Below are 14790 nucleotides of genomic sequence, written 5' to 3'. Positions count from 1 at the left end.
GGTCCCTGGCAGCACCAGGCGTACCCGGCCCCGTGTCGCTAGACCACAGGTTGTGCAGGATCCGTTTCAAGAGCAGCAGAGTGGGGCTGTCGCTGCCGGATCACGTGGTGAGGCATACACCAGCAGCGCAGCCCTTCCTGGACCTAGTACCAGCACTGCCGTACAACATGGTGACGTGGCGAGCACCAGAAGGGCAGTTGAAGCTGGTACGGTGGCACGTGCAATAGTTACCCCGTCGCAGCCACCGCGCAGACAGGCCCGTAGAGCCCCTAAAATCCCTGAGGTGCTGGCAAACCCTGATTGGCAGTCATTAACTTCAGCCGCACCTGTAGTTCCCCCTTTCACCGCCCAGTCTGGAGTTCGGGTTGAGACGGCTCAAATCGGTTCGGCCCTGGGATTTTTTGAGCTGTTCTTGACTGCGGAGCTCTTGGACTTAGTCGTGGCAGAGACAAACCGGTATGCCACACAATTTATATCCGCCAACCCGGGAAGCTCTTATGCCCAGTCTTTCCGGTGGAAACCAGTCCAAGTTTCCGAACTTAAAATTTTTCTGGGCCTTCTCCTCAACATGGGTCTAACTAAAAAGCATGAATTGCGGTCATATTGGTCCACGAACCCAATTCATCACATGCCCATGTTCTCTGCTGCTATGTCCAGGACACGATTTGAGACCATCTTGCGTTTCCTGCATTTTAGCGACAACACCACCTCCCGTCCCAGAGGCCACCCAGCTTTTGACCGGCTCCACAAAATTCGGCCCCTCATAGACCATTTCAACCAGAAATTTGCAGATTTGTATACCCCCGAGCAAAACATCTGCGTAGACGAGTCCCTAATACATTTTACCGGGCGCCTTGGCTTCAAACAATACATCCCAAGCAAGCGTGCCCGGTATGGGGTCAAATTGTATAAGCTCTGTGAAAGGGCCACAGGCTATACCCACAAATTTCGGATCTATGAGGGAAAAGATCAGACCCTGGAGCCGGTCGGTTGCCCTGACTACCTGGGGAGCAGTGGGAAGACAGTCTGGGACTTGGTGTCACCCTTATTCGGCAAGGGGTACCATCTTTATGTGGACAATTTTTACACAAGTGTGGCCCTCTTTAGGCATTTGTTTCTAGAACGGATTTGCGCCTGTGGCACCGCGCGAACTAGTCGCGTGGGCTTCCCCCAACGGCTTGTAACCACCCGTCTTGCAAGGGGGCAGAGGGCTGCCTTGTGTAACGAAGAACTGCTCACGGTGAAATGGAGAGACAAGCGTGACGTTTACATGCTCTCCTCCATTCACGCAGACACGACAATCCAAATTGAAAGGGCAACCCGTGTCATTGAAAAGCCCCTCTCAGTCCACGACTATAATGCGCTCATGGGAGGGGTGGACTTCAATGACCAGATGTTGGCTCCCTATTTAGTTTCCCGCAGAACCAGACGCTGGTATAAGAAGGTGTCTGTATATTTAATTCAATTGGCTGCCTATAATAGTTTTGTTCTCTACAGTAAGGCTGGGAGAACAGGATCCTTCCTCAAATTCCAGGAAGAGATCATCGAGAACCTCATTTATCCAGGAGGTTCCGTGGCCCCATCCACCAGTGTAGTTAGCCGTCTACACGAGCAACATTTCCCCAGTGTCGTTGCTGGTACCTCAACCCAACCGCCACCCCGAAAAAAATGTCGTGTCTGTAGCAGGAGTGGAATAAGGCGTGACACCCGCTATTTCTGTCCTGACTGTCCTGACCACCCTGCCCTATGCTATGGAGAGTGTTTCCGGAAGTACCACACACAGGTACACCTAGCATAGGGATCACATCTCACCAGGACAGGCACACAGGGCTATTAGGGCCCATTCACTCACAGCTGCTGCAAACCTCCTTTCACCTGGGATAAAGTGCATAACTCACTTCGCCACATCTTTGGGCGATTTGCGCTTTGCACATTGTCCCATGGGGAAGGAGAGGTTTGTTCTATAAAGGTAAAAAAAAACAAAAAAAAAAACAAAACACCAGTAAGCAAAAAAGTTAATGTTCAGTTCAAAAAGTTAAAGATTAGATGTTCTCTTCCAAAGTTAATAAAATTATTGTGTTGCGGCCTGGTTTTTTCTTTTTTTTTTTTACCTTCCAGGTGGACCAACCGATCGACTAGCTGCAGCACTGATGTGCATTCGGACAGAAGCATTGTGCTGCTGTCAGATTACACGCAAGTCGGTGTATGCGGCGCTGCAAGACGAGATTTCTCCTCTGCAGTAAAAGATACGTTTGCCGAGGCATATGAGCTGAGGAGGTGGCGGTGTTCATATACTTTGGCAAACACTTTGTATATATAAAAAAAAAAATCCCGGCAATGATTTATTCATCCACATCGATTGATGTGAATGAAGAAATCTGGTTTGCCAGGGCATACGAGCTAAGTGGGTATGGATGTTGGGCGGAGCTCCTATGTCCTGGCAGACGCCTTTCCCCTCCTTTTTCTTTTTTTGGCAGAGATTTTTTCATCCACATTGATCGATGCGAATGAAGAAATCTGTGCCGTTCATTTTTTTCTTTCAGCCCAGAGGCTGAACGGAAAAAAAAAATCTCATTACCCGTATGCTCAATATAAGGAGAATAGCAGAAACTCCTAATGCTGGGCATACATGTGATGATTGCGGAGACCCTCAAATGCCAGGGCAGTACAAACACCCCACAAATAACACCATTTTGGAAAGAAGACACCCCAAGGTATTCGCTGAGGGGCATATTGAGTCCATGAAAGATTGAAATTTTTGTCCCAAGTTAGCGGAAAGGGAGACTTTGTGAGAAAAAAATAAAAAAAAAACAATTTCCGCTAACTTGTGCCAAAATATTTTTTTTTCTATGAACTCGCCATGCCTCTCATTGAATACCTTGGGGTGTCTTCTTTCCAAAATGGGGTCACATGTGGGGTATTTATACTGCCCTGGCATTTTAGGGGCCCCAAAGCGTGAGAAGTCTGGTATCCAAATGTCTAAAAATGCCCTCCTAAAAGGAATTTGGGCCCCTTTGCCCACCTAGGCTGCAAAAAAGTGTCACACATGTGGTATCTCCGTATTCAGGAGAAGTTGGGGAATGTGTTTTGGGGTGTCATTTTGCATATACCCATGCTGGGTGAGATAAATATCTTGGTCAAATGCCAACTTTGTATAAAAAAATGGGAAAAGTTGTCTTTTGCCAAGATATTTCTCTCACCCAGCATGGGTATATGTAAAATGACACCCCAAAACACATTCCCCAACTGCTCCTGAATACGGAGATACCACAGGTGTGACACTTTTTTGCAGCCTAGGTGGGCAAAGGGGCCCACATTCCAAAGAGCACCTTTCGGATTTCACAGGTCATTTACCTACTTACCACACATTTGGGCCCCTGGAAAATACCAGGGCAGCATAACTACCCCACAAGTGACCCCATTTTGGAAAGAAGACACCCCAAGGTATTCGCTGATGGGCATAGCGAGTTCCTAGAATTTATTTATTTTTGTCACAAGTTAGTGGAAAATGATGATTTTTTTTTTTTTTCTTACAAAGTCTCATATTCCACTAACTTGTGACAAAAAATAAAAACTTCCATGAACTCACTATGCCCATCAGCGAATACCTTGGGGTCTCTTCTTTCCAAAAGGGCGTCACTTGTGGGGTAGTTATATTGCCCTGGCATTCTAGGGGCCCAAATGTGTGGTAAGGAGTTTGAAATCAAATTCTGTAAAAAATGACCAGTGAAATCCGAAAGGTGCTCTTTGGAATATGGGCCCCTTTGCCCACCTAGGCTGCAAAAAAGTGTCACACATCTGGTATCTCTGTATTCAGGAGAAGTTGAGGAATGTGTTTTGGGGTGTCTTTTTACATATACCCATGCTGGGTGAGATAAATATCTTGGTCAAATGCCAACTTTGTATAAAAAAATGGGAAAAGTTGTCTTTTGCCAAGATATTTCTCTCACCCAGCATGGGTATATGTAAAATGACACCCCAAAACACATTCCCCAACTTCTCCTGAGTACGGAGATACTAGATGTGTGACACTTTTTTGCAGCCTAGGTGGGCAAAGGGGCCCATATTCCAAAGAGCACCTTTCGGATTTCACTGGTCATTTTTTACAGAATTTGATTTCAAACTCCTTACCACACATTTGGGCCCCTAGAATGCCAGGGCAGTATAACTACCCCACAAGTGACCCCATTTTGGAAAGAAGAGACCCCAAGGTATTCGCTGATGGGCATAGTGAGTTCATGGAAGTTTTTATTTTTTGTCACAAGTTAGTGGAATATGAGACTTTGTATGAAAAAAAAAAATAAAAAATCATAATTTTCCACTAACTTGTGACAAAAAATAAAAAATTCTAGGAACTCGCCCTGCCCCTGACGGAATACCTTGGGGTGTCTTCTTTCCAAAATGGGGTCACTTGTGGGGTAGTTATACTGCCCTGGCATTCTAGGGGCCCAAATGTGTGGTAAGGAGTTTGAAATCAAATTCTGTAAAAAATGACCAGTGAAATCCGAAAGGTGCTCTTTGGAATATGGGCCCCTTTGCCCACCTAGGCTGCAAATAAGTGTCACACATCTGGTATCTCCGTACTCAGGAGAAGTTGGGGAATGTGTTTTGGGGTGTCATTTTACATATACCCATGCTGGGTGAGAGAAATATCTTGGCAAAAGACAACTTTTCCCATTTTTTTATACAAAGTTGGCATTTGACCAAGATATTTATCTCACCCAGCATGGGTATATGTAAAAAGACACCCCAAAACACATTCCTCAACTTCTCCTGAATACAGAGATACCAGATGTGTGACACTTTTTTGCAGCCTAGGTGGGCAAAGGGGCCCATATTCCAAAGAGCACCTTTCGGATTTCACAGGTCATTTTTTACAGAATTTGATTTCAAACTCCTTACCACACATTTGGGCCCCTAGAATGCCAGGGCAGTATAACTACCCCACAAAAGACCCCATTTTGGAAAGAAGACACCCCAAGGTATTCCGTGAGGGGCATGGCGAGTTCCTAGAATTTTTTATTTTTTGTCACAAGTTAGTGGAAAATGATGATTTTTTTTTTTTTTTTCATACAAAGTCTCATGTTCCACTAACTTGTGACAAAAAATAAAAACTTCCATGAACTCACTATGCCCATCAGCGAATACCTTGGGTTGTCTTCTTTCCAAAATGGGGTCACTTGTGGGGTAGTTATACTGCCCTGGCATTCTAGGGGCCCAAATGTGTGGTAAGGAGTTTGAAATCAAATTCTGTAAAAAATGACCAGTGAAATCCGAAAGGTGCTCTTTGGAATATGGGCCCCTTTGCCCACCTAGGCTGCAAAAAAGTGTCACACATCTGGTATCTCTGTATTCAGGAGAAGTTGAGGAATGTGTTTTGCGGTGTCTTTTTACATATATCCATGCTGGGTGAGAGAAATATCTTGGCAAAAGACAACTTTTCCCATTTTTTTATACAAAGTTGGCATTTGACCAAGATATTTATCTCACCCAGCATGGGAATATGTAAAAAGACACCCCAAAACACATTCCTCAACTTCTACTGAATACAGAGATACCAGATGTGTGACACTTTTTTGCAGCCTAGGTGGGCAAAGGGGCCCATATTCCAAAGAGCACCTTTCGGATTTCACTCGTCATTTTTTACAGAATTTGATTTCAAACTCCTTACCACACATTTGGGCCCCTAGAATGCCAGGGAAGTATAACTACCCCACAAGTGACCCCATTTTGGAAAGAAGAGACCCCAAGGTATTTCGTGATGGGCATAGTGAGTTCATAGAACTTTTTATTTTTTGTCACAAGTTAGTGGAATATGAGACTTTGTAAGAAAAAAATAAATAAAAAAAAAATCATCATTTTCCGCTAACTTGTGACAAAAAATAAAAAGTTCTATGAACTCACTATGCCCATCAGCGAATACCTTAGGGTGTGTACTTTCCGAAATGGGGTCATTTGTGGGGTGTTTGTACTCTCTGGGCATTGTAGAACCTCAGGAAACATGACAGGTGCTCAGAAAGTCAGAGCTGCTTCAAAAAGCGGAAATTCACATTTTTGTACCATAGTTTGTAAACGCTATAACTTTTACCCAAACCATTTTTTTTTTACCCAAACTTTTTTTTTTTATCAAAGACATGTAGAACAATAAATTTAGAGCAAAATTTATATATGGATCTTGTTTTTTTTGCAAAATTTTACAACTGAAAGTGAAAAATGTCATTTTTTTGCAAAAAAATCGTTAAATTTTGATTAATAACAAAAAAAGTAAAAATGTCAGCAGCAATGAAATACCACCAAATGAAAGCTCTATTAGTGAGAAGAAAAGGAGGTAAAATTCATTTGGGTGGTAAGTTGCATGACCGAGCAATAAACGGTGAAAGTAGTGTAGGTCAGAAGTGTAAAAAGTGGCCTGGTCTTTCAGGGTGTTTAAGCACTGGGGGCTGAGGTGGTTAAGGACTTGGCCATTTTTTGCAAATCTGACCGGTGTCACTTTAAGTGCTGATAACTTTAAAACGTTTTGACTTATCCAGGCCATTCTGAGTTTGTTTTTTCGTCACATATTGTACTTCATGACACTGGTAAAATGAAGTAAAAAAAAAACATTTTTATTTATAATAAAATACCAAATTTGCAAAACATTTGTAAAAAAATAGAAAATTTCCAAGTTTCAATTTCTCTACTTCTATAATACATAGTAATACCTCCAAAAATAGTTATTACTTTACATTCCCCATATGTCTACTTCATGCTTGGATCATTTTGGGAATGATATTTTATTTTTTGGGGATGTTACAAGGCTTAGAAGTTTAGAAGCAAATCTTGAAATTTCTCAGAAATTTTCAAAAACCCAATTTTTAGGGACCAGTTTAGGTCTGAAGTCACTTTGCGAGGCTTACATAATAGAAACCACCCAAAAATGACCCCATTCTATAAACTACACCCCTCAATGTATTCAAAACTGATTTTACAAACTTTGTTAACCCTTTAGGTGTTCCACAAGAATTAATGGAAAATAGAGATACAATTTCAAAATTTCACTTTTTTGGCAGATTTTCCATTTTAATAATTTTTTTCCAGTTACAAAGCAAGGGTTAACAGCCAAACCAAACTCAGTATTTATGGCCCTGATTCTGTAGTTTACAGAAACTCCCCATATGTGGTCGTAAACCGCTGTACGGGCACATGGTAGGGCGCAGAAGGAAAGGAATGCCATACGGTTTTTTAAAAGGCAGGTTTTTCTGGACTGATTTTTTTTACACCCATGTCCCATTTGAAGCCCCCTGATGCACCCCTAGAGTAGAAACTCCATAAAAGTGACCCCATCTAAGAAACTACACCCCTCCAGGTATTCAAAACTGATTTTACAAGCGTCGTTAACCCTTTAGGTGTTCCACAAGAATTAATGGAAAATAGAGATACAATTTCAAAATTTCACTTTTTTGGCAGATTTTCCATTTTAATAATTTTTTTCCGGTTGCAAAGCAAGGGTTAACAGCCAAACCAAACTCAATATTTATGGCCCTGATTCTGTAGTTTACAGAAACACCCCATATGTGGTCGTAAACCGCTGTATGGGCACACGGCAGGGCGCAGAAGGAAAGGAATGCCATACGGTTTTTGGAAGGCAGGTTTTGCTGGACTGTTTTTTTTGACACCATGTTCCTTTTGAAGCCCCCCTGATGCAACCCTAGAGTAGAAACTCCATAAAAGTGACACCATCTAAGAAACTACACCCCTCAAGGTATTCAAAACAGATTTTACAAACGTCGTTAACCATTTAGGTGTTCCACCTAAGAGTTATTGGCAAATGGAGATGAAATTTCAGAATTAAATTTTTGGGCAAATTTTCCATTTTAATCCATTTTTCCCAGTAACAAAGCAAGGGTTAACAGCCAAACAAAACTCAATATTTATGGCCCTGATTCTGTAGTTTACAGAAAACGCCCCATATGTGGTCGTAAACAGCTGTACGGGCACACGGCAGGGTGCAGAAGGAAAGGAATGCCATACGGTTTTTGGAAGGCAGATTTTGCTGGACTGGTCTTTTTTGACACCATGTCCCATTTGAAGCCCCCCGAATGCACCCCTATAGTAGAAACTCCAAAAAAGTGGCCCCATTTTAGAAACTTCGGGATAGGGTGGCAGTATTGTTGGTACTAGTTTAGGGTACATATGATTTTTGGTTGCTCTATATTACACTTTTTGTGAGGCAAGATAACAAGAAATAGCTGTTTTGGCACAGTTATTTTTTTTGTTATTTGCAAAATTCATCTGAGGGGTTAGGTTATGTGATATTTTTATAGAGCTGGTCGATACGGACGGGCGATACCTAATATGTATACTTTTTTTTTTATTTATGTAAGTTTTACACAATGATTTCATTTTTGAAGCAAAAAAAATCATGTTTTAGTGTTTCCATAGTCTGAGAGCCATAATTTTTTCAGTTTTTGGGTGATTACCTTGGGTAGGGTATGATTTTTGCAGGATGAGATGACGGTTTTATTGGCACTATTTTCGGGTGCGTGTGACTTTTTGATCGCTTGCTATTACACTTTTTGTGATGTAGGGTGACAAAAAAAATGGTTTATTTAGCAGTTTTTATTTTACATTTTTTACGGTGTTCATCGAAAGGGTTAGGTCATGTGATATTTTTATAGATATTTTTTTTATTTATTTATGTAAGTTTTACACAATGATTTCATTTTTGAAGCAAAAAAAATCATGTTTTAGTGTTTCCATAGTCTGAGAGCCATAATTTTTTCAGTTTTTGGGCGATTACCTTGGGTAGGGTTTGATTTTTGCGGGATGAGATGACGGTTTTATTGGCACTATTTTGGGGTGCGTGTGACTTTTTGATCGCTTGCTATTACACTTTTTGTGATGTAAGGTGACAAAAAATGGTTTATTTAGCACAGTTTTTATTTTAAATTTTTTACGGTGTTCATCTGAGAGGTTAGGTCATATGACATTTTTATAGAGCCAGTCGAAACGAACGCGGCGATACCAAATATGTATACTTTTTTTTATTTATGTAAGTTTTACACTATAACAGCTTTTTTCAAACAAAAAAAATGATGTTTTAGTGTCTCCATATTCTGAGCCATATTTTTTTTTTTTTTTGGACAATTGTCTCAGGTAGGGGCTCCTTTTTTGTGGGATGAGGTGACGGTTAGATTGGTACTATTTTGGTGGGCAAACGCCTTTTTGATCGCTTGCTGTTGTACTTTTTGTGATGTAAGGTGACAAAAAAATTGTTTATTTAGCACAGTTTTTTTTTTTTTTTTACGTTGTTCATCTGAGGGGTTAGGTCATGTGATATGTTTATAGAGCCGGTCGATACGGACGCGGCGATACCTAATATGTATACATTTTTTTTCCCCCTATTTTTTACCAATTTCTTTTAACTTTATTTGGGGAAAATGACGTTTTTGTTTATTTTTACTTTAAACTTTAATTTTTTTGGGGGGGGGAAACTTTATTTTTTCAACTTTTTTTTCACTTTATTTTTTGTCCCACTTTGGGACTTCCTTTACAATGCATTCCAATACTTCTGTAATGGAATGCATTGGCTGTATGAGTAATACTCTAACTGTAAAGAACCCTTTCCTGTATTGATGCATAATTGCTTTTTCTCCAGATACAGTCATGTCCATAAATATTAGGACATCGACACAATTCTAACATTTTTTGCTCTATACACCACCACAATTAATTTGAAATTAAACGAACAAGATGTGCTTTAACTGCAGACTGTCAGCTTTAATTTGAGGGTATTTACATCCAAATCCGGTGAACGGTGTAGGAATTACAACAGTTTGCATATGTGCCTCCCACTTGTTAAGGGACCAAAAGTAATGGGACAATTGGCTTCTCATCTGTTCCATGGCCAAGTGTGTGTTATTCCCTCATTATCCCAATTACGATGAGCAGATAAAAGGTCCAGAGTTCATTTCAAGTGTGCTATTTGCATTTGGAATCTGTTGCTGTCAACTCTCAAGATGAGTTTCAAAGAGCTGTCACTATCCGTGAAGCAAGCCATCATTAGGCTGAAAAATCAAAATAAACCCATTGGAGAGATAGCAAAAACATTAGGCGGTGAGCTCAGCAACACCAAAAGACCCGGTAGACCACGGAAAACAACTTTGGTGGATGACCGAATAATTCTTTCCCTGGTGAAGAAAACACCCTTCACAACAGTTGGCCAGATCAAGAACACTCTCCAGGAGGTAGGTGTATGTGTGTCAAAATCAACAATCAAGAGAAGACTTCACCAGAGTGAATACAGAGGGTTCACCACAAGATGTAAACCATTGGTGAACCTCAAAAACAGGAAGGCCAGATTAGAGTTTGCCAAACAACATCTAAAAAAGCCTTCACAGTTCTGGAACAACATCCTATGGACAGATGAGACCAAGATCAACTTGTACCAGAGTGATGGGAAGAGAAGAGTATGGAGAAGGAAAGGAACTGCTCATGATCCTAAGCATACCACCTCATCAGTGAAGCATGGTGGTGGTAGTGTCATGGCGTGGGCATGTATGGCTGCCAATGGAACTGGTTTTCTTGTATTTATTGATGATGTGACTGCTGACAAAAGCAACAGGATGAATTCTGAAGTGTTTTGGGCAATTTTATCTGCTCATATTCAGCCAAATGCTTCAGAACTCATTAGACGGCGCTTCACAGTGCAGATTGACAATGACCCAAAGCATACTGCAAAAGCAACGAAAGAGTTTTTAAGGAAAAAAAGTGCAATATTATGCAATGGCCAAGTCAATCACCTAACATGAATCCGATTGAGCATGCATTTCACTTGCTGAAGAAAAACTGAAGGGAAAATGCCCCAAGAACAAGCAGGAGAGTTGCAGTAGAGGCCTAGCATGGCATCACCAGGGATGAAACCCAGCGTCTGGTGATGTCTATGCATTCCAGACTTCAGGCTGTAATTGACTGCAAAGGATTTGCAACCAAGTATTAAAAAGTGAAAGTTTGATTTATGATTATTATTCTGTCCCATTACATTTGGTCCCTTAACAAGTGGGAGGCACATATGCAAACTGTTGTAATTCCTACACCGTTCACCTGATTTGGATGTAAATACGCTCAAATTAAAGCTGACAGTCTGCAGGTAAAGCACATCTTGTTCGTTTCATTTCAAATCCATTGTGGTGGTGTATAGAGCCAGAAATGTTAGAATTGTGTTGATGTCCCAATATTTATGGGCCTGACTGTATACTGAATGTCCCCTGGTTCTTTGTAAAGTCCTTGGAACAAATAAATCCAATGCCAGTTAGGCCTCATGCACACGACCGTTGTGGTCCGCATCCGAACCGCATTTTTTGCAGCTCGGGTGCGGACCCATTCACTTCAATGGGGCCGAAAAAGATGCGGACAGCACTACGTGTGCTGTCTGCCTCCGTTGCTCCGTTCCGTGGCCCCGCAAAAAAAATATAGAATGTCCTATTCTTGTCCGTTTTGCGGACAAGAATAGGCATTTCTACAATGGGCCGCCCGTTCCGCAAATTGCGGAAGGCACACGGGTGGCTTCCGGTTTTTGCGGATCCGCGGTTCGCGGACCGAAAAAAACGGAACGGTCGTGTGCATGAGGCCTTAAGGTGTCTTTTTTCCAAGCTAAGCAAGCCCACTTTTTTTTTAAGTGTCTCATTAATAGAGAGACCTTCCATCCCATATACTAATCAGTTATTCCTCCTTTGAACCCTTGCTAGCTATAATCAGTATATGGAGCCCAAAACTGAATCCCATATTCAAGATGTGACTTTACGAGGGATTTATAAAGGGAAATTCTTTTCTAGATTTATCACTTGCAACATTTTGAAGTGTTGCAAAAAAAAAGTGCACACCAGTCACCTGGTGGAGCACAAACTGATGTCACCATTATATTTAATAAAACAGAGCTCCAAATTAAGAACTGGCCTTCTACATTTGTTGTTTGGTTCAAAAACTGCCAGAACTAACAGTAAGCACTCAAAAAATATTATCATCTTAATAAGACTGCCATATGAAACACCAGTTTTAGGCCTCTTTCACACGGGCATGTGTGCCCCGTGGTCGTGCTGCACGAGCACAGTCCAGACATGTTCTATTTTTTTGCGGAACCGTAGTACGGGACGAAACCCCACGAAAGCACTCCGTAGTGCTTCCGTAGGGTTCCGTTCCGTGCTTCCGTTCCGCACCAAATCTCCAGATTTGCGGACCCATTGAAGCCCTGAGACAGAAAGCTGTCCTTTTGCATTGAGCAAGCCTTATCAACCTTTTAACCTTGTTTACATGATGCAGTCAAGGTTTTTTGTTCCTAAGGATAAACTCATTTTATAATTTCTATATTATATTAATGTATTCCGGTGCAGCTAATCACTCCGATTTTTTTGTGGTTTAGAGCTGAAAGAAGAAGATCCACAGGTGGAGGAAGATGGAGTTTTTGATGATCATTTATAAGCAGAACAGTGAGTAATACTAATGACAAAGAAATACAGTGATTGGGGTAGTAGATGTGAGAGTGTAATTATGATGATTAATTTCAAAGTATTATTAATTCCAGGGCACTGTATGTGTGAAAAGGAGTTTACATACACAATATAATACTAAAACAAGTGCATAAACACAAACTGAGAGTCCATGCACATGTCCAGATGTATTTTGCGGATCCCGAAAAAAAACTGATGGCATCCGTGTTACATCCGTTTTTTTTTTTGCAGATCCATTGTAACAATGCCTGTCCTTGTCCTCAAAATGGACAAGAATAGGGTAGTTTCTATTTTTTTTTTTTGCGGAACAAACTTGCGGACATACGGAATGCACACTGAGTAATTTCCGTTTTTTTGCGGACCCTTTGAAATGAATGGTTCCGCATGCGGGCTGCAAAAAAATAAAATAAAATAATGAACGGACATGGACAAAAAATACGTTTGTGTACAGTGAGAGATGGAACACAGTGAGAGAGGGAGAGACAGTGCATAGGCTTAAACTGAGAACAAAATTAGTATACAGGATATTAGAAATCCACAAAATTTATGAATAAAATAGAGACAGAAATCCAAGTGCAACTTCAGTATTCAGATATGCACATGCCCACATCTGCTCAAAAATACAGGCAAATACAAAGATATGCCGCGGCCCAAAAGGAGATGTAGGTGCCGTAGCCAGAAAATGGTGCTGGAGTCAGTAACCAGGCCAGTTGTGGAAAATAGTCCAGTTCCAAAAAGTTTTTAGTGCAAAACTTCCCCTATATTAACCCCTTCCCGACTGCAATCCGTTTATATACGTGATATTTGCACATGCCCCGTGCAGCTACTACGTGTATAAACGTCAAGCCAGCTCTTTAATCCAAGCGCTGCAAAGCGCTTGGATTAAAGCTTCTGCCCTTTGTCCTGCTGCTGGCACGGACAGCATACAGTTCAGTAATGCCGGCAAGGGACCAATCAGAGTGGCCCCTTGCCGGCAATCGATCCGATTGGTTAGTCTATGCAGACTAACCAATCGGATCGCGGCAGTGAAAAAATGCCGGTTTCAGGCTCTGATCTGCACTCTGCAGATCAGAGCCTGAAATCAGGTAGTGTCCTCGTGCTCCCCGATCTGTGCCCCCTTCCTGTGCGCCTCCAAGCCTCCCCTTGTCTCGCGCTGCCCCTGATGCAGTTTCCCCCGCTCAACTCCATATTCATGCAGCCTGCCCTGATGCGGTCCGCCCCCTCCCCGCCCCATACATTCCTCCTGCCCCCATTTGTGGTGCCTCCCTCAATGCTGGCCGTATTTCCCCCCCCTTTCCAGCGCTGCCCCCTGCCTCCGATGCGGTCCTCCTGCTGTGTTTGATGGTGGTGGCTCCATTCCTGAGCCGCCGCCATCAGCAGCGAGTGTCATCTCTATGCTGACACTCTGCTGTAACCCCATAGATGCCGCGGCATCTATGGGGTAATAGAGGGAGGGGGCTCCCTCTCTTCACCGTCCAGTGTTGCCACCTACAGGACATATGATAGTATACTTTGCAATGCAAAAGCATTGCAAAGTATAGTACAGCCATCAGCCCCACTGGATCTTCAAGATTCAAGAGGGACTTGATAAAAAAAAAAATGAAAATAATAAAAGTAAAAATAAATAAATAAACAAGAATGTAAAATTAAAAAAATAAATTGCCTTTTCCTATAAAAAATGAAAAAAACAAAAACTACACGTATTAGGTATCACCGCGTCCATAACGACCGTCTCTATAAATATATCACATAATAGACCCCATCCGATAAACACCATAAAAAAAATATAATATTTAAAAAAAGCTATTTTTGTCACCTTACATCACAAAAACTGCAACACCAAGCGATCAAAAAGGTGTATATCAAACAAAATGGTACCAATAAAACCGTCACCTCATCCCGCAAAAAATGAGACCCTACATAAGAAAATCGCTCTAAAAAAAAAAATATATATATTGTTCATTGAGACATTAAAACATAATTTTTTTATTTCAAATATGCTATTATATAAGTGTTATAAGTGAAATAAATAAAAAAAAGTGTACATATTAGGTATCGCCGCATCCGTAATAACCTGCTCGATAAAAATATCACATGACCTAACCCCTCAGGTGAACACCGTAAAAAAAAAAAAAAAAACTGTGCCAAAAAAGCTATTTTTGTCACCTCACATTACAAAAAGTGCAACAGCAAGCGATCAAAAAGGCTTATGACCCCCAAAATAGTACCAATCAAACCTCACCCCGCAAAAAATTATACCCTATTTAAGACAATCGGCCAAAAAATAAAAAAGCTATGGCTCTCA

General features: G+C 41.4%; 1 protein-coding gene across 5 annotated transcripts in view; it reads left to right on the top strand.

The window, feature by feature from the left end:
- RASGRP2 (RAS guanyl releasing protein 2) overlaps positions 1-14790 on the top strand; it is a 404443-nt gene that overhangs the window by 328432 nt on the left and 61221 nt on the right. For all 5 annotated transcript variants that reach the window (XM_040409574.1, XM_040409572.1, XM_040409573.1 and 2 more), the window contains one exon: positions 12398-12464. In XM_040409574.1, the coding sequence (XP_040265508.1) occupies positions 12398-12456 (59 nt within the window). In that variant the 3' untranslated portion in view covers positions 12457-12464. The remainder of the gene's footprint in view (positions 1-12397; positions 12465-14790) is intronic.

The sequence above is a fragment of the Bufo bufo genome, chromosome 10 (assembly GCF_905171765.1).
Source record: "Bufo bufo chromosome 10, aBufBuf1.1, whole genome shotgun sequence".
Taxonomy (NCBI): Eukaryota; Metazoa; Chordata; class Amphibia; order Anura; family Bufonidae; genus Bufo; species Bufo bufo.
Note: the sequence above shows the minus strand (reverse complement) of the source record. Positions and strands in the feature narration are given on the sequence as shown.